Source organism: Chelonoidis abingdonii, chromosome 23 (assembly GCF_003597395.2).
Source record: "Chelonoidis abingdonii isolate Lonesome George chromosome 23, CheloAbing_2.0, whole genome shotgun sequence".
Classification (NCBI taxonomy): Eukaryota; Metazoa; Chordata; order Testudines; family Testudinidae; genus Chelonoidis; species Chelonoidis abingdonii.
In genome coordinates this window covers 12,459,357-12,476,900 of record NC_133791.1, presented here as the reverse complement: position 1 = coordinate 12,476,900, position 17,544 = coordinate 12,459,357, and the positions used below count along the sequence as shown (strand labels likewise).

At 52.6% G+C, this 17,544-nt stretch overlaps 2 protein-coding genes across 3 annotated transcripts in view; one reads left to right on the top strand and one right to left on the bottom strand.

Moving 5' to 3' along the window:
• The first annotated feature begins 12 nt into the window (after window positions 1-12).
• On the top strand, window positions 13-15,547 carry MTHFR (methylenetetrahydrofolate reductase). Of its 2 annotated transcripts, none has more exons than XM_032775408.2 (12): window positions 13-130; window positions 4,855-5,103; window positions 6,497-6,735; window positions 7,119-7,229; window positions 7,438-7,631; window positions 8,429-8,679; window positions 9,658-9,792; window positions 10,218-10,398; window positions 11,009-11,191; window positions 13,709-13,816; window positions 14,088-14,207; window positions 14,751-15,547. In XM_032775408.2, exons 2-12 carry the CDS (start codon window positions 4,865-4,867, stop codon window positions 14,946-14,948), a joined length of 1,959 nt encoding a protein of 652 aa, XP_032631299.1. In that variant the 5' UTR covers window positions 13-130; window positions 4,855-4,864; the 3' UTR covers window positions 14,949-15,547. The 2 variants fall into 2 exon arrangements, with proteins under 2 accessions (XP_032631299.1, XP_032631302.1); XM_032775411.2 differs by lacking the exon at window positions 13-130 and adding an exon at window positions 5,207-5,263 and having other exon boundaries at window positions 5,016-5,103.
• Window positions 8,679-17,544, bottom strand: part of C23H1orf167 (chromosome 23 C1orf167 homolog) — a 35,623-nt gene continuing 26,757 nt past the window's right edge. Inside the window, exon 22 of the transcript XR_012654789.1 lies at window positions 8,679-8,744. The gene's annotated coding sequence lies outside the window, so the exon portion shown is untranslated. The remainder of the gene's footprint in view (window positions 8,745-17,544) is intronic.

The window sequence follows — 17,544 nt, the reverse complement described above, 5'->3', positions numbered from 1 at the left end:
GTTCCTGGTCACGTGACGAGCGCGACGCACGCTGGGCGACTCCTTCCCCGGGGAGGGGAATTTAACGCGCGCTCCCGTGGCAACAGGCACGTGTAGGAACGCGGTGGGGCTGAGACAGCTGGAGAGCGGGGTAAGAGCCGGGGGGACCCGGAGCGGGGCGGGGCGGCCTGGCTCCTCCCTCTGGGTACGGGGTGCGTCCGTGCGCGCCTGGGGGAGCGACCCTGGATAAGCCCCCCCATCCCCGGGCGCGCGCGTGGGGGAGAGACCCTGGATCATTCCCCCCCCAATGCCTGGGCCGGGTGTGCGTGTGGGGGAGGGAGCCCACATCAACCCCAATCCCCAGGGCAGGTGCACTTGGGGGAGAAATCCCGGATCCCCCCAGTGCTTGGGCTGGGTGTGTGCGTGGGGGGTAGACCTCAGATCAGGCCCCATTTGTGGGGCAGGTTAGGTGGGGAAGATCAGATTCGTTGCCGTGGTGGAGCTGAAAGAACAGGGGACAGCCTGGCTAGGACTCAGAGAGTGAGCACCCAGATCCAGATCGAGCCCTGATGCAGGACAGCGGAGAACCAGGGGATGGGGAGATTTAGGGAAAAAGAAAGGGAGACTCCTGCCTTGAGTTGCGTGGGAAACTGTTGTTCCATCCAGAGAAAAGGTTTGAGATTTCCAAAAAATGTCCTGTGCTGGATTGGCACCAAATGATGAAAACCTGAAAATTTTCATTCACAATATTTGTTTTGGAAACTGAACCATGGTGTTTCCCAAATGAAATCTGCTCCCAGGCTGCCTGCAGTGGATCACACGCTGCCTTCCAAGCAGGTTGGTGAGGAGCCCAGCTTCTGAGCTGACAAGAAACCAATGCAGGTTTCAAATGCTGCCTGGGATCTGTCCAAACTTAGTGGAAACTGAACTGTTCCTACAAAACGGCTTGATTGATAAATCAGCAAATTCTCAAACACCCTCTCCCCAGCTTCTCCCAAAATGTTCAGCTTTTTAATTTTATTTTTGGGAATCTTTCTGACCAGCTATCCCCCGGGGATAGCTTCATGTGGGAGTATGGGCAAACTGTGACATGGACCCAGCCTCCCTAGGCTGACAGCAGCTGTCTGTTTGGAAGTAGGGGAAAGGGCCTTGTGCACTGGTGGAGAAGGACAATACTTCTAATAATGGGGTGGGGGGGGTGTTGGGGGGGTAATATTAGTCCCATTTTACAGACAGGTAAACAGAGGGATCCCATTCAGTGGGATTAGAACCTTGGAGTCCTGGCCTTCTCTTCTTTGCTCTGTACAGTACTCTCAACCTTTCCAGAATACTGCCCCCCTTTTAGGAGTCTGATTTGTCTTCCGTACCTTCCAAGTTTTCCCTCACTTAAAAACCCCTGGTTTACAAAATCAGATATAAAAATATAAAAAAGTGTCACAGCACATTACTGAAAAATTGCTTTTACTTTCTCATTTTTACCATATAGTTATAAAATAAATCACTTGGAATATAAATAATTGTAATTACATTTCAGCATATAGAGGAGTATAAAGTAATTGTCTGTATGAAATTTTAGTTTGTACTGACTTCACTAGCGCTTTCTATGTCGCCTGTGGTAAAACTAGGCAGATCTCTAAATGAGTTGTTGTACTCGCTGGAAGACCTCTGCGTCCCCCCAGGGGTTTATGTACCACTGAGCTAGGCTGCCTGGCTTAAGCTGCACTTGGGCTCAGGAGTGTCTGAGACCTGGGAGAGTGGACCTCTCCCCCAAGGTCAGGGGAATGTAGGATCCAGCGAGGACGCCTGTTACACCTCCCATCCCAAAGCTGGGAAGTAGATGTCCATCACAAGCCTGCCTGGCTGCACCCTGTTTCTGGTTGTTGGTTCTGCTCTGCTTTGGGGAGAGACAATCTGCCTGAGCAGCTAGGCGCGTCCTCCTTCCTGTACTTGCCTTGGGGCTTGTTTAAGGTGATTAGCGTGGACAGGGGCCAAGCTGTCCAAATCCAGTCCTTGGAAGGAAAGCCACGTTATCTCCTCTTTCACCACCACGCAAAGGGCAGCGTCAGCCCCTGGTCGGTGCCTCCAGCTGTGCCTCAGGCTGGGCACTTCTGAAGCCTGGGTGAAGATTTTTGCCTCTCTGAAACTTTTCACCTCCTAACTTCACGGAGCAGCAAGTCCCAGCCTCAGGGCTTTCTATCTCTAGCCCCCTTTCCCCTTGTAACTCCATTAGTCCTGCTTCCCTAGCAGCCCACAAGGCTGTGTGAGCCATTTTCCTCTCTCCTGCTAATGCCCTTGCTCTCCGACCTCTCCTTGCTGTCTTGGCAAACCCAAGCAATCACGTCAATAACAGCAAACGGATACAGGGAACGAACCAAACCTACGATGAAGGCAGAGGCTGGGCAGATGATTGTTTCTCACGTTACCAGCCTTTGTCTGGCTTCTCTTGCCAATAAGCTCGTACTGAATCTGAGGATGAGGGCATGGCCTGACATCTTGCTGGTGGAGATACCTTATTTGCAGGCTCCTTTTCCAGGCTTACCATCATAAATTTTCCTTCTTTTGCCACTTTCATCAAAGGGCCTCAAAGCACAAAACAGACCCTAATGAATGAAGCCTCAACCCTTTCCTGGAAGGGAAACTGAGGCACACCTGTGACTTGCCCAAGGAACCACAGCAACTCAGTCACAGAGCTGGGAAGAGAACCCGTGAGTTCAGATTCCCGGTGCCTTTGGTCTAACCCAGTGGTTCTCAACCTATTTACCATTGTGGGCCACATCTTATACTCCCTATATGGCCCTGAGGATGTCACATGGGCCACAGCTGTGTGCTGACTGGGCCACACGTTGAGAACCACTGGTCTAACCACTAATGCCCACTTCTGAGCTGTGGACTAGAACAATGATTGGGGGTGGAGAGGATTGGGCTTCACTTCTCAGTTACTGAAGGCCAGGATTGGAGTTTTTATGCTTCTTTTGGTTGTTTCTGCTCCAGTTGTAATTGTTCGGGGGTGCTGGGTTACTGTGACTGCTCCGGACACACATCCGGTCTGTATGCACACAAGAGGTTGGAGGCCCAGGTACCTCTTGGCATCAGCAGCCTCCCTGCTCCTTTTTCACAACTCCTGCCAGCTGGAGAGGTCCCCAGAGGCTAGGCTAAGCCTTTCAGCCTGAGCCCTCGTGCAAGCAGCAAAGGGAGAGCAAAGTCCGCCTGCCAGTGGCTGGTTTGGGTGACGTGCGCAAGCGGTGCCACGAGTACAGGGTTTGTGCTATCGCTTCCTCCAAACTGGCTCAGAAGTTAAAGCAGCCTGTCCTGGGATGACGCCAAGTTTACAATCCAGCTCATACTCCTTCTTTCCAAAGCACTGTGTGGAGTGCAGCTGAGAGGAGACACTTGGCAAGGCCAGGGAGCCATGCTCCGACTTGGGAGTTAAGAGGTCTGGAGTCTGTTCCCAGCTCTGCCACAGACTTGCTGTGTGTCTTTGGGCACGTCATTTCATCTCCGTGCATCTCCGCATTCCCATCGGTAAAGCCGGGCCCACAGTGCTGATGTTGTTATAAGACCAGTAGCAGGCCAGGCTGTTTTCATTCCCAGGCTCAGGTGAGACTTGCCAATCAGTCAGTGCATCCCCTTTTAAGGGGCTGGCTGGTAGCTTGTCCCCCAAGGAATAACTACATTCCCTCTGGCTGCTCGGGCAGAGAATAGGACTTTTCCTAGCTTGCATCCAGGCATCCCAGCATGGTATATTGAGAAGACGTTCTGAAGGGAAGGGGATGCGGAGTGCCTGGAAAAGGAGGTTGTGTGTAAAGGGGGAATGCTGGGACGGGGAGAATCTCATTCGAAAGGAATCTGGGTCATGGGGGAGTGCTCAGCTGAAGACAGATTCGTGTGATGCCAGACTGGACACTGCACGAGGTAACAGACCGTAGGGAACAAGCTTGGCCCATGTCAGGGCGCTGGGACTAGATGACTGTGCTGGACTTTTCCATCTGGCTTCTGCCAGAGAACACTGTGGGCTTGACGGCAGGGTTCTGAGGGGAGAGCGGGCGGGGTAGCGAGCCAGCCTCTCCCCCAAGCTATTTTAAGAAACATTGCAGTTTGGGAATAAACAGCGAGACAGCAGGGCCCTGCTGTGTGCACACGTTGTGCCAGAGACTTAGCTGGACGCAGCCCACTCTGGACAGAGCTGCTGGCAAGCCCAGTTGCCGTCCAGAAGGTCAGACTGACATTCACAAGCTGCGCGAGGATGCTGCGGTAAATACATTGTAAAGCAGTCGAAAGGCCAGAAAGAAACTCTTAAACCTGCTGATTCTGATGAGGGCAAAATCACTCCTGGTTTAACTTTAGGCTTTAGCAGAGTTACACCAGGGGTGAGGAAGACCCACTGACTTGCATCACTGCCTGCTCCCCATCACTGCATACTCAGTTCAATCTCCATGCGCAGCTGCTAAGTAGGGCTCACTAGGGTCCTGCAGGAGCTAGTTTGGAGGCAGAGACTGCCGTCCCCGCCAGAATGCCTTGGGGAGCATTAGCAGGCGCCAAGGTCATTCAGCTGGCCCTGCTGTCCTGGTCAGGGCTCAAGCCCCATCGCTGCTCACTGGGATTTCTGGATTGTTAAAAGCCAGTGAGCAGACGGGTGCACAGTTCAGGGAAGGGAAGGTGTGGAGTGATTTTTAACAGCCCCCGAGTCTCCTTCCAGCCCCACTGAAATCTTCAGGTGTGGTGGATTGTTAAACAGGGATGCACCATGCATTCCTCCTACACTGTGATCCCCTTGTCTTCCTGCACCCTCCTCCAGCTCCTGTTTAGAGCAGCCTCCCCTAAACTGCCTTCCTAGCCACCCCCTAGGCAGTGACACCTCCCCTCGCCCCCTCCCAGAGAGCGCATCATGGTCAACGAGCCCCACAGTGCCAGCAGTGGGAGCGCCAGTTCCAGGTCGGACGGCAGCAGCAGCGGCAGTGAGGGCTCCAAGGACAGCTCACGATGCTCCACCCCCGTCCTGGATGCTGAGCGCCACGAGCGGCTGCGGGAGAAGATGCGCCGGCGATACGACTCCGGGGACAAGTGGTTCTCCTTAGAGTTCTTCCCCCCGAGGACGGCCAATGGTGCGGTCAACCTGATCTCCAGGTGAGCCCTGCGGGGTGGGGGAAACGGGGAGGAGGTGTGATGGCTGTGATTGGGGGACAACCTGATAGAGCCAGTTCAGGCCTGTGCTCTGTCTCCCTTCCAGGTGAAGAAGCAGGTAATGGGTCTGTGCTTCCCTGCTGAGAAGGGTGATGGACTCCAGGTAATTCATCTTTGCAACCCCGTAGAGTTAAACACCATTACTAAGGGGACTGGATCATTTCGTATGCGAACATATTCCTGCTAAAGGTGAAACCACGCATGCTTCAGAGTCTGAGCTGATCACTGTGGGGTCAGGCAGGGGAACAGAAAGGAATCTTCCACTTGCTTAGTATGCAGGGTCCGGTAGGTGCATGACTGGGGTGTGGATGGGTGTCTCTCCAGAAAGCATTGTGTCTCAGTTTCTGTCCCTGGCAATGACCAAACTAGATGGACCGGCGGCTGGTGTAGTCTTGCGCGGCCCATGGCCTTGGCAACATGAATCCTGCTTGCTTTCCAGTCATCTAGAGGCTCTGCTTGAGGCCCTTGTCTTTTCCCGCTCCTGGTGGGAATCTCTCCGTGTGTGTCCAGGCCAAACCTCTGCAGTGCTGTGTAATGCGAACGCTCTGCCCCTTTTGCCCAGCCCGTGCAGGAAGGGCCTCTCAGGTCACAAGTCACTGTGGCAACATCCAAAGGGAAAGGTGTGGTTTGAAAACCTCTTGCCTGTGCTAACGGAATAGCAGGGCCCCGTTTTGCGCACCCTGGCCAGATTCCAGCCTGGGGTAAGCAGGTGCAGCAGCACTGAAGGCAGGGGAGTCTCTGGCATCTGGAGCAGGCCTCCGTTTGGAATCTGGAGCAGGCCTCTGTTTGGAATCTGGACTTAGATTAGACCTATTAGTTCCCCTCCCAATGGCCCCCAGCAGCACCTGTTTATTCCCTGTAATCCCCATTATACCCTATTCCCTAGATATGTATCGTAGCCATGGGCCTGCCACCTTCTCCTTTGGAAGAAGATGCCACAGCCTCCAAGATGTGGCTGGGAGGAAGCTTCTGGTAGATCCAGTCTACAATTCCCCCTCTTTTAAAAAAACAAAAACAAAACTTGTCCGAACTGCTAGTTCCGTCCACCCTTTTGGCTCTCCCTGAACATGGTCTTGCCTCTGTAGTGTTGATCTGCCAGGTTCTCATGGCCCTTAGTGGTTCCGTCACCAACCTGGAGTGAATTAGCTCTTGGTCTTTTTTCCTGAGATGGCTGCTCCAGCCCAGTAACTGTTCTTGCAGCTCTGGTCCAAATTCCCTCCTGTTTGCCACACGCTGTCTGGTAGTGAGATGCCTGGGATTGAGTGCGATATCCCAGGCGTGGGAGTGGCAGCGCCCCCATAGGCTAGGAATAAACTGCTTCTATTATAATCTGCAGGTTCGACCGCATGGGGATGGGTGGCCCGCTCTTCATTGACGTGACCTGGCACCCAGCAGGGGACCCAGGCTCAGACAAGGAGACCTCCTCCATGATCATTGCCAACACGGCTGTCAACTACTGTGGCCTGGAGACCGTCCTGCACATGACATGTTGCAACCAGACCAAGGAGGAGATCACAGGGCATCTGCAGAAGGCCAAGCATCTGGGGCTGAAGAACATCATGGCACTGCGAGGAGGTGAGCCCTGGGGATAATGCCAGAGGTACCTTCACCTCCAGTGAGCGACTTCTCTGTGGGAGGAACTAGAATGAACCAACCTGTCGATCTAGCATCCCTCCCAGTTCTGGGGCCATCTGTCTGAATCTGTTCTCCCTGTTGTCCCAGGACAGGGAAGTCCTCCTGGGTTAGGGCTGAGATGCTTTAACCTTAACCCAGAAGGCGTGGTGTCTCCAGCACAGGTGGTGGAGATGAAGGACCTATGGGTGGAACCAAGTAAGGGTCCAGTGACCTTGGAGTCTCCATTTCCCCTTCCTCTCAGTAATGGGCGACCCGTGTAGTGCTGGTTGAACTTTGCTATACACAGGCCATGGGTCAGACCATCTCCATTTCTCCTCACACAGACCCCATTGGTGAGGAGTGGGAGGAAGAGGTGGAAGGCTTCAACTACGCCGTTGACTTGGTGAAGCACATTCGCTGCGAGTTCGATGACTATTTTGACATCTGCGTGGCAGGTAAACACATCTTTTTATGGGCCAGCTGTGGCAGGGTTTGCCTCTGATCATGGCGATCAGCAGACTGTGCTGCCAAGACTGAGCGACAGCTTGTGGGTGCTGGACTTGGTCCTGAATGGTTCAGACATTTGATGCCCCAGCGTGATTGAGACTCTGGAGGGAGAGTGTGTGCTGCCTCCTGGCTCAGCTTCTCCTCTTCTCTCTGAAGGTTACCCCAAGGGCCACCCTGAAGCTGAGAGCTACGAAGCCGACCTGAGGCACTTGAAGGAGAAAGTCTCTGCTGGGGCTGACTTCATCATCACGCAGCTCTTCTTCAGGTCCGAGACCTTCCTCACATTCATGAAGGACTGTCAGGCCATTGGCATCACGTGCCCCATCGTACCTGGCATCTTTCCCATACAGGTGAGATTCCCCAGCCCTTGCCAGGAGGGGTCCATGGTTGGATTTTTGGGCTAAATCCTGCCAGGTCCCAAGCACTCTCAACTAAAGCTCCAAGTCACTGGGAGATGAGGGCGCTGAGTGTGCCCCAGGAGGCAACTGGTAGCTTGCAGGATCTGCCTGTTGTCCTTGCAGAGCAAAAATGTAGCAGGACAAAGTAATGGAAGGATGGTGGGAGCTACCTTTCCAAGGGGTCTTCATTAGTCATGTCACTAAACACACCTAGCACGATGCAATTGGTAAACTGGAGCCATCGGCCAAACAGTGCCAAGCCAATAACCACGTCTCTTCCCTGAAGAATTTACAGTCTAAAGACACCAGCTGGGACGCTACGGTACAGAACAGTGGCTCGGAGCTTTGCATTCCTCTTTACCCTTCCACCTTGCCTGCGGAGATCTCGAGTGCTTTTCAAACATGAATTAACCCCCCCAATTTCCCACCCCCTTTGAAGGAGGTAAATACTGCCCCCTTTTTTAAAGTTTGGGACGGGGGGAGAAATGGAGCACAGAGAGGTTAAAGTGATTTGTCTGAGGTTGCACTAAAAGTTAGTGATAAAGATGGGAATAGAGCCCAGGAGTCCTGATGCAAAGTCTCCTGTTTTGACTACTGTAAAAACTCTCCCCCCAGTGGAGATCTTTCCTGGTACAGATGTTACTTTGTCAACTGGCTGGGGAGCAGAAATAGGCCTGAAAATTGAGAGGCCTCGTTAGCCTTTCCCTCAGGTATTACCCTTCCCTGTTCCCCTTGTATCCCATGCCCAGGGTTACCATTCTCTGCGCCAGCTCGTGAAGCTCTCCAAACTCGAGGTGCCACAGGAGATCAAAGAAGTGATCGAGCCCATCAAGGACAATGACGCAGCCATCCGGAACTACGGGGTGGAGCTGGCGGTGTCCATGTGCCGGGAGCTGCTGGACAGTGGTATGGTGTCCGGCCTGCATTTCTACACCCTCAACAGAGAAGTGGCCACCACTGAGATTCTCAAACGTCTGGGCATTTGGAAAGAGGATCCCAGGTGAGCAGAGAGCTACTCCTGGAACATCTTTGTCCTGTCACACCTGCACCTTCAATAGATATGACCTGTAAAGGAAAGAAAAAGAGCTGGCGCCTTTCCTTTACTGCTTTCTGCAGAAAGGCGGAAACCTTGGCTGGTGGTTCCCCCCGGCCACCCTCTCCTGTTTGTATTGCTCCATTAGAAATTCAGATCTGGCCTTCCTTGGAGGACTCTGTGGTCATAATCCTCCCAGCTCTCCAGTCAACCTCAAAGTACCAAGGGTGTGAGAGCTGCAGCAACTGAGGGGAAGGTGGTTTGTAGTCAGACTCTTTAAACCTATAGGCAGGGTTTGGTTTTGTGGTGTATGCGGGGGTTTGTTGTGGCTTTTGTTTGCGGGTTATTGGTTTGGGGTTTTTTTTGAACAAACACTTAACTAAAATGTGTGACGAGCAGTCAGGAGATAAGAACTTTTCATCTTCCCCGCCCTTGGGGTTAAGTGGTGAGTAAGCTCCCACTGTGATCTCCAGCAGAAATAGGGAAAATGTTCAATAGTTGAGCAGGGGGCTGTCTGGCAAGGGTGGGGGACACACAATTGAGGTCTTTTTTTTTTCTCTTTTTAAAAATAGCAAACCTTTCAGGCCTGTCTAGCCCCCAGAAAAGGGCAGGAGCCCGTCTGTGTATTTAATCTGTGCAATTCGCCTGTAACAAACTGTCCGGCCGCCTGGGAGGATACATGAGAGGGGGATAATGAATGCCTTGCAATGAGCCACCATCTCCTGAATGGGGGAGAAGTGTCCGCTCTGGAGGGAGGTGCCGCTCTAGAGGGAGGTGCCTCTCTGGATGCAGTGAGGTCTCTCAATTCTGCTTCAGCCCCCATTGGTCAGCCTCCCCCAGAGCCCTGCCTCTCCCGTAAAATGCGTTTACTAGCAGTGCTTTGAATCCCAAAACAGGGAGTCTGTTACAGAGAAGCCACCCTAATAATCTCCATTTTCCCCCAAGACGGCCTCTGCCCTGGGCAGTCAGCGCCCACCCCAAGAGGAGAGTCGAAGACGTCCGGCCTATTTTCTGGGCCTCCAGGCCAAAGAGCTACATTCACCGAACTCAGGAATGGGACGATTTCCCCAATGGCCGCTGGTGAGTCTCTGGCCCAGGCCAAAGGGGGCTGGAGCCAGGGTGAGTGGAGCAGGAAGCCGTTTGAGTCATTGGACCATCCACTCCGACTTCACTTGAAATGGAAGAATGGCTCTGTACGACAGGCAGAGGCTGCTGGACTCATTTCAGGACCCTTTCGGAGTCCCGTCACTTAGTCCATCTGGTGATACTTTGCTAGGAGACTCTCTGGTGGTGCCCATTGCTTGGAGCTGCCTGAGAGAGCAAGCTGTTGGGTGGGGTTGAGTGGGTGGCCCCAACGTGGTGGGGGTGCGGATACCTGGTTGATTGGTGACTCTCTCCCCATCTTGGGGGGTGGCTTTTTCCCCACCCGCTAGAACAGTCTGTCAAGCAGGTCACATTCCACCCCAGGCAGCACATAAACCTCGTCCCTCTGCTCCACCCCGCAGGGGGAACTCTTCCTCACCAGCCTTCGGCGAGCTGAAGGACTATTACCTCTTCTACCTGAAGAGCAAGTCGCCTCGGGAGGAGCTCCTGAAGATGTGGGGGGAGGAGCTGATGAGTGAGGAGAGCCTCTTTGAGGTGTTCACCTGTTACATCTCCGGAAAGCCCAACAGGAAGGGGCACAAGGTTAGTGAAGGCCTGGGGCTGAGAACGGAGAGGGAGGCTCATTGGAGGGAGTGCAGCCCCCGAAGAGGGCTGGCTCAGAGAGAGACAATGGTGCTTTATTTCATGCTCAATCAAAGGCATCAAGCACTCTGTGATGTTTCTCTACATGGGTCAGGGCATTCCTCTGCCAAGGGGGGCACTCTCGGCACGGGAGAGCCAGCACCTAGAACTAGGAGCAAGCCTGGACAAAGATGTCCTGTGCTGTGAAAGGGCCAAGACCAGTGATTTTTCAGAATAACGGCACACCTGGTAAGAAGGGACAGTCCCCAGTGGTTCAGCTGTGGGGACCGCACGCTGGAAAGGCACCCCTGGTTTGAAGGGAGTCTCTGAGATGGGCTGTCCTAGACTGTGTAGGGTTTTAAAGAAGCTGCCTGGGCTCTTGATTTGCACCCAGAAGGAAGCCATCAGCCTGTGCGAGGTAAGAGCACTTGTGGGCTGTGCTCTCAATAGCTCATCTCACCTATGAGGTGGGCAGCCATGTTCCTATCCACTGGAGTCTTGTCGCTTCCCGGTGCTGTGAGGTTATGGTAAGGGATAGAGCCTTGGATTTCACCCTCTTTCCATCCCGCAGGTCACCTGCCTGCCCTGGAACGACGACCCTCTCGCTGCTGAAACCAACCTCTTGAAAGAGCAGCTGGAGAAAGTGAACAGAAGAGGAATCCTTACCATCAACTCCCAGCCAAACATCAATGGCAAACCGTCCACTGACCCCATCGTGGGCTGGGGGCCCAGTGGGGGCTATGTCTTCCAGAAGGTACCAAACCATAGATGTGTACAGCTAGAAGGGACCCTTAGCATCTAGTCTGGCCTCTTATGCAGGAGATCAAAGAACGTTGTTCGATTTCTGCATCCAGCCCAGTAACAGCTGGTTGAGCTAAAAGTACCTGTGTAGAAAGAGATCCAGCCTAGATTTTTTTTTTTTTTTTTTTTTTTTTTTAACATTCATGTGATGACCCCATCTCTAGATGATTCCTTCCAGTAGCTAATTACCCCCACTGTTAAAAATGGGACTTGATTTCTAGTCTGAATTTGTCTAGCTTCAGCTTCTAGCCCCCGGCTCTTGTGACGCCTTTGCCTGCTAAGATCGAAGAGCCCTTTATCAGGAATCTGCTCTCCCTACGCACTTCTAGACGGTGATCCAGTCACCTATCTCCTCTTGGATAGATAGATGGAACCTGTCACTGAAACGCAGGCTTTCAGCACCTGGGTAGTCCTACCCCAATGCCTGTATCCCAAGGCTGCTGTACCAGCCTCTTCCATTCACCCTCTTTTCCAAAGCTGTTTATTTCAGAGCTGGGATTTGTTAGGCTAAGGACACATCTAGCTTCCATTCCCTGAGCTCCCTCCCAGACCTTTCAGCTTGTTACTTTCCAAAAACCTGCCTTACAGAAGTGATAGCATCTGGCTACGTGCCCAATAAGAGAATTTTCTGCTGCTTGCTGTGACTCTGCAGTTTTGTGCAAGAACAGGCAGGGAGATCTGGCAGGAGATTGGGACCGAAAAGATCTGGACTGTACTCCTGGCTCTTCCACCAACTCGCTGTGTTGCCTTGGGCGAACCAGTTAATCTACGAACCTCTATTTCCCCATCTGTAAAATAGAGAAAGTGCCACTTACTGGCCTTTGAAGTGTTTCACCTCTGGGGATGGAGAGTGCTACTTAGCTTCCCAGGATGCATCCCATCCTCTCATGAACCAGGCCCCACTCTAAGTGCTGCCTGCAGGGTATCCAGTAGGTGGTGCTCTTCCTCCAAACCAGTGCCTCATGTGGTGGTGCAAGAGGTACTGTCCTTTGGAGGAAATAGAACAATGAGTAAGTCATGGGATCTTTAATGACCACAAGAGCGGGGATGTTAAACCCAGTGTCCTGGTCAGCTTCCAGCTTGCGTGGTGGTGGTCTGCTTCCCTAAACTCTCTGCAGATTCACTCGGAGAGGGATGCCTAGCTCATATGTAGCACTTCTCATCAGCTCTCAAGGTGCTTTACAAAGGCTCATTATCCTCTTTTACAGATGGGGAAACTGAGGCACAAAGTTGAGAAATAACTTGCCCAGGGTTACCCAGCTGGCTAGTGACAGAGCCAGGAATCAAACCCAGGTCTCTGGCATCCCAGACCAGTGCTCTGTCCCCTAGAGCTGTTCTTTATTGCTAGTTCTGAGCAGTTGCACAGTGTTACCATGCACTGTTCAGCCAGCACCTGTGCTCCACCCCAGAGCCTGGCTGCATTTTCAGTGGTGTCTGGAAGCGATCTCTGTATTTCCCTTGCCTGTCTCGTGTAAGAGAGATAGCACTTTGAGATTCTCCAATGAATGGTGCTATAGAAATGATAAATATCATCATCATTATTATGGGGTCTCCCAGAATCAAGGTAAACAGTGGGAGCAGAGCACATGGTGGGGAACAATACGAGCTAATTCAAAGGGATTTTGGTGGTTAAAGCCACTGGGCCAACAGATGGCAAATGCAGTTCAGTGGTGAAAGATTCCCCAGGAGCAAGGAAATCAATCATCCAACACAATGGCCAGGAAACGGAGCTAGTGCCCAGTTGGGAGGGAGGCAGTTGCTGAATCCAGCCCAGAGCAGCAGCCAATGGGGAAAAGGAGGAATGAGGCTGTCTTAGGCACAAGCAAAGGACAGACAAAAGAGGTGCTGCTGTGGATGGTCAGGCCCTCATTAGAGCCCAGCTGGGATAACCCTCTGCAGCATTGCTCGCCGGCCCGTGGGGGTGAAATTACCAGTGAGGGTGCAGCACAGAACAAAGATGTCAAACCTGAGTCTGTTAGAAACAGCCAGCACCTGCTGCTTTATGGACACCTGGAATGACAGGTGCAGAGGCCGTGGCTTAGCTACCTGGGCGCATCCCCTACTGCAGAGCCTACAGGGAGGCTTGATTTTGGATCCCTTTGCTCTGAAGGACCTAAGCTAGGAGGATGGGTAAGAGGCTGCCTGCAAAGGATTATTAATACATTGGGCTCGTGCCCTGCGTTACCTCTGTGTGCTAGGCACTGTTGAGGCCAGCACCACTTCTGCCCTTCATTTGGCCATTCCCAGCTCTCCGCCTGACTTGCCTCAGTTTCCCCATTGATAAAATGGGGATAGTATGGGCCTGTCTCAGGGGGTGGGCTGGATGGATTTGTCTTAGTATATTTCCCATTTTAGCTGCTGGGGCTTCAGAAAACTGGATGATGAGTCCTCAACAGCTGGGTTTCCCACAGGTTTCTCCCATCCCTGCACTGCAATGAGTTTTGGCTTCTGTTTCCTCCCGCCCATGCAGGCATACCTGGAGTTCTTCACCTCCAGCGAGATCACCACCGCACTGCTTAAAGTGCTGAAGACGAAGAAGTACGAGCTCCGTGTGAATTACCACATTGTCAACGTCTGGGTAAGAGCATGCTTAGACAATGGTTCCCTCCCGCCAGTCACAGCCTAGGTGAGTCTGCCAGCAGGGCAGGAAGATGGGAGTTGGTAATCGGACAGGGTGAAGCAGCACTAGCTATTCCTGAAGCTCCTTCCTGAGCTGTTGGCTTTTCACGGGTTGGTTGATGGTTTAATTTCAGGAAGTAGCGTCCATAAAAGCACCTCTGCACCATAGTCCAGCTCAGGACCATCTGTCTCTAGAAACTGCTTTCAATGTCCCATCCTCCTCTTGGCAGGGTGAAAACATCACCAACGCTCCCGATATGCAGCCCAACGCCGTGACCTGGGGCATCTTTCCAGGCAGAGAGATCATTCAGCCGACGGTTGTGGATCCAGTTAGCTTCATGTACTGGAAGGTAAGAGCCTTGCGCCAGCTGACATTTAACTTACGCCCACCCGGGGGTTAGAGATAGGTTGGGGGGTTTGGTTTGGGATTTGTCTCTTCTTTATCAAGACCCACTGGACAGTCACAGAGCCACATTAGTGCCTAGATGGACTCCATCCTATGCTCCTTAGTTCTTATGCAATGGGAGCTTTGTCTGAGTGAGCACTGCAAGATTTACCCCCCTCCCCCCCAATGTATTTGTTCTCTGTATGAAGTGGGCAACGTGAAAGCCAGTCCCAGTATTTCTGTGCCAGTTCCCACAGCAGTTGAGGCTGAGGCAGCACTGAGCAGCACTGGTGCAAGAATACGCATGCACCTGGTTACTAGAAAGTAGGAGGCTGCATTGATTTACTGCCCAGCTCCTCAGCTGTGGAGTGGGGCAGACGCAAAGCCATACTCCTTCTGGCTTCCCCTCCCAAGACTCACCACCCTAGACAACGACATAGGAGTCACAGCTAGCGTAACGCACATGCGTGTGGTGACTGTAGCAAGCTCTCTGCCTTTGTACTGGCAGGATGAGGCCTTCGCTTTGTGGATTGAGCAGTGGGCTAAGCTGTACGAAGAGGAGTCTCCCTCTCGCATGATTATCCAGTACATCCACGACAACTACTACTTGGTCAACCTGGTGGACAATGATTTCCCGCTGGAGAACTGTCTGTGGCAGGTCATGGAGGACACTTTCGAGCTGTTGAACTGTCCCATGGAGCAGTGAGTCACAGCTGCTCGCTCCGTCCATCCACCCGCTCACTGCAGGCAGCACAACTGCCATGGGGCAAGAGGAGCCCGGCTCGCAGGACAAGGAGCCAGACACTCCGCCCAAGGGTCACAACCACTCTGCTCTCGCCTCCTCATTGAGCCACATTCTCTCTCCTGCTCTGCCCGAGGCACACGCTTGTCTCTCCCAGAGCGAGACTCCATCAGGGCTTCCCAACGCCCCATCTGTTACAAACTAACCCTGTAGCAGTCTGTTCTCATATGCTAATGGCAGCTAGAACCATCTGAACCTCCCCACAGAGCAACAGGCTCCCCTCTAAGAAACGATCCAGCTGCTTTTTCAGTGCCCTCTTCAGGATTTGTTTCAATGTGATCATAGCGGCGACGCGGCGACTCGCCCCCTCGCTGCAGCAGAGACAGCAGGCTGGGGTATTTGGACACTAAAAGGTCTAAAAGACTTGGACAAGTTTTTCTCCCAACCTCCCCACTCCCCTTTGTGTTTTGTTTTTTAAAGGAACGGGAATAAGGGAATTCTCCAGGTCAGTTTCAGCTCTAGTTTAGTGATTGGGAATTAATTAATAAATAGCAGACACTCAAGTGTGCCTCATTTCTGGATCAATAAGATGGGTGCAGAATCTCTCAGCACTGGGTTTGGATTTTAGGTCAGTTCAGCTCTAAGCCAGCTGAAAGCGGTTTTTAGAGTCGTGCCAACATCCTCTCCATGCTCAAGGATGACAGTGAGGATGCTCTGAGGTGGCAGCACTTACTGTTTAATGGTGGGGCCAGCCATGCCAGGTGTAAGGTGTTTAGCAGTGGGGCTAGTGTGCTCAGGGACTTGATTTTACAGCCCGTGGCCTCCACTGGTACAGGTGCAGATTGGGTGTGCGCACAACCTACCAGTGTGGCTAAGCCACCGAGCTGGTTAAGCTGGCTACAGACTGGCGATTTCATTCTCCAGCAGCGGATGCTCATGCTTTATAGTATCCAAAGAAAACCTTAGAAGTGTCACAACATGATGTTGGATCAGGTGTGAGCTTTTTCATTTTCCCCACAGCTCAGGCCAGGATGAACCATTTCTAATCCCTGCCCTATGCTGGATTGTGGATCCAACTATGTTTAATTCCTACATTGTTGAGGCACATGGATAAACACTCTAAGTCTGACAGTTAAAACATGGTTCACTTTAGGAACATGATCAGAATAGGGTTGGTACAGGCCCAGCGGTGTTGCAGAAGTGTGTAGTGTTGTCTTCTGTGCTGGAAGATCAGCTCAACCATGGTTGAACTGTCTCTCCAACCAGTCAGGAGGGGGCGAGTCCAGCCAAGCAGAGTCATTCCAAGGTGCTGGGTGCATATCTTTGAACACAGCTTCTGCCAGCAGGGGTGCCTAGGCCTGGGGCCCTGAGCACCACAGCCGGGGACTTGCATCCTTGGGGAAACTTGAGCACAGCACGAGCTCAACAAGTAAACAGGCCTCAGGCAGCAGCAGGTCTCGTTAAACTGAGCAGCTGGTGCGGTCAAGGATTCAGCCTCACCCCCAGGGCCTAGCTGGGCAGTGGGACAGGTCTGTTCTGCACAAGTGCCCATCACAAGCATTACTACTGGGGGGCGCATGAAGCGAAATAAGATGTTTGGCCAAACCTCAGCCCATGCTGCAGTGTTGATGGGGCATGTCTTCCATTCCATAGTGCATTGGGGGGAGAGAGAGAGATGCCTTCACCTGAACCCAGCCAGGAGGGGAGCTGTGGGGGAAGAACACGGCAATGACAGCTCCAGGCCACATCACCCAGGAAGATGTGTCTGAAACAAGCATCTAAAGGAGCAGTGAGAGTCAGTTGCTCGCTTCAGTGATGCTGAACGTTGGACAAACCCGTGTTGCAAAGCTTGAGCTGATGACCTACTGCCACCATAGACAAGCCCAGGGCAGCTTCTGGTGGGATTTCAATAGCCCTGCCCAGCTGGGGGAATGCTTTTTTCCATAAGCACTGAGGAGAAGCGCTTCCTGCATCCTTCTGTGCCTTTAATTTTAGCCTTATGGGGACTGGCTGATGCTTTGTAAACACCCTAGATAGATAAATCACTGCAGGCTCTAATGAGGGGCAGGGGGTGGGGGCAAACCTGGCCTCAGCAAAGCTTTTTGATGCTCAGCTGTTTTCATCACAGACACATTCAGCAGAAAAAGGATCCTGCAGGAGGCAGAGGGTCAGAGGTTGGCCACCCATGAAGGGCTTAATGAGTAGCTGATGGATGGGAACACGTGCAGGAGCTGAAGACTGCACAAGAATCCCCACTGGGAAAAGGCAGATCTAAAAATAAAGTCCCTGTTCAAGCCAGCATAGGCTGCCCCTAGTCAAGCTTGTTACGCTAGGAGGAAGCGGGGGCTGGATGAGTTGGAAGGCTCAAGCCCACAAGCAGAAAGGGAGCTCCGGGGCAGGAGAAGACTTGATTTCTTCCCCCCTAGATCAGAGAACTGGATCCTGGTGTAGCCTTGGCCAGGGTGGAACCGTTTGTGGTACAGGGTGAACCCCTGATTCAAAGGAAAGCATGTGGCAGACCGACCTTTAATCAGAACTCACATTCAGCACAGCCTGCAGC

Coding starts and splice junctions, on each gene's coding strand:
- MTHFR (XM_032775408.2), top strand. CDS start 4,865: ATGGTCAACGAGCCCCACAGTGCCAGCAGTGGGAGCGCCAGTTCCAGG. Junction 5,104..6,496: donor GCGGTCAACCTGATCTCCAG/GTGAGCCCTGCG, acceptor TATAATCTGCAG/GTTCGACCGCATGGGGATGG. Junction 9,793..10,217: donor GATTTCCCCAATGGCCGCTG/GTGAGTCTCTGG, acceptor TCCACCCCGCAG/GGGGAACTCTTCCTCACCAG.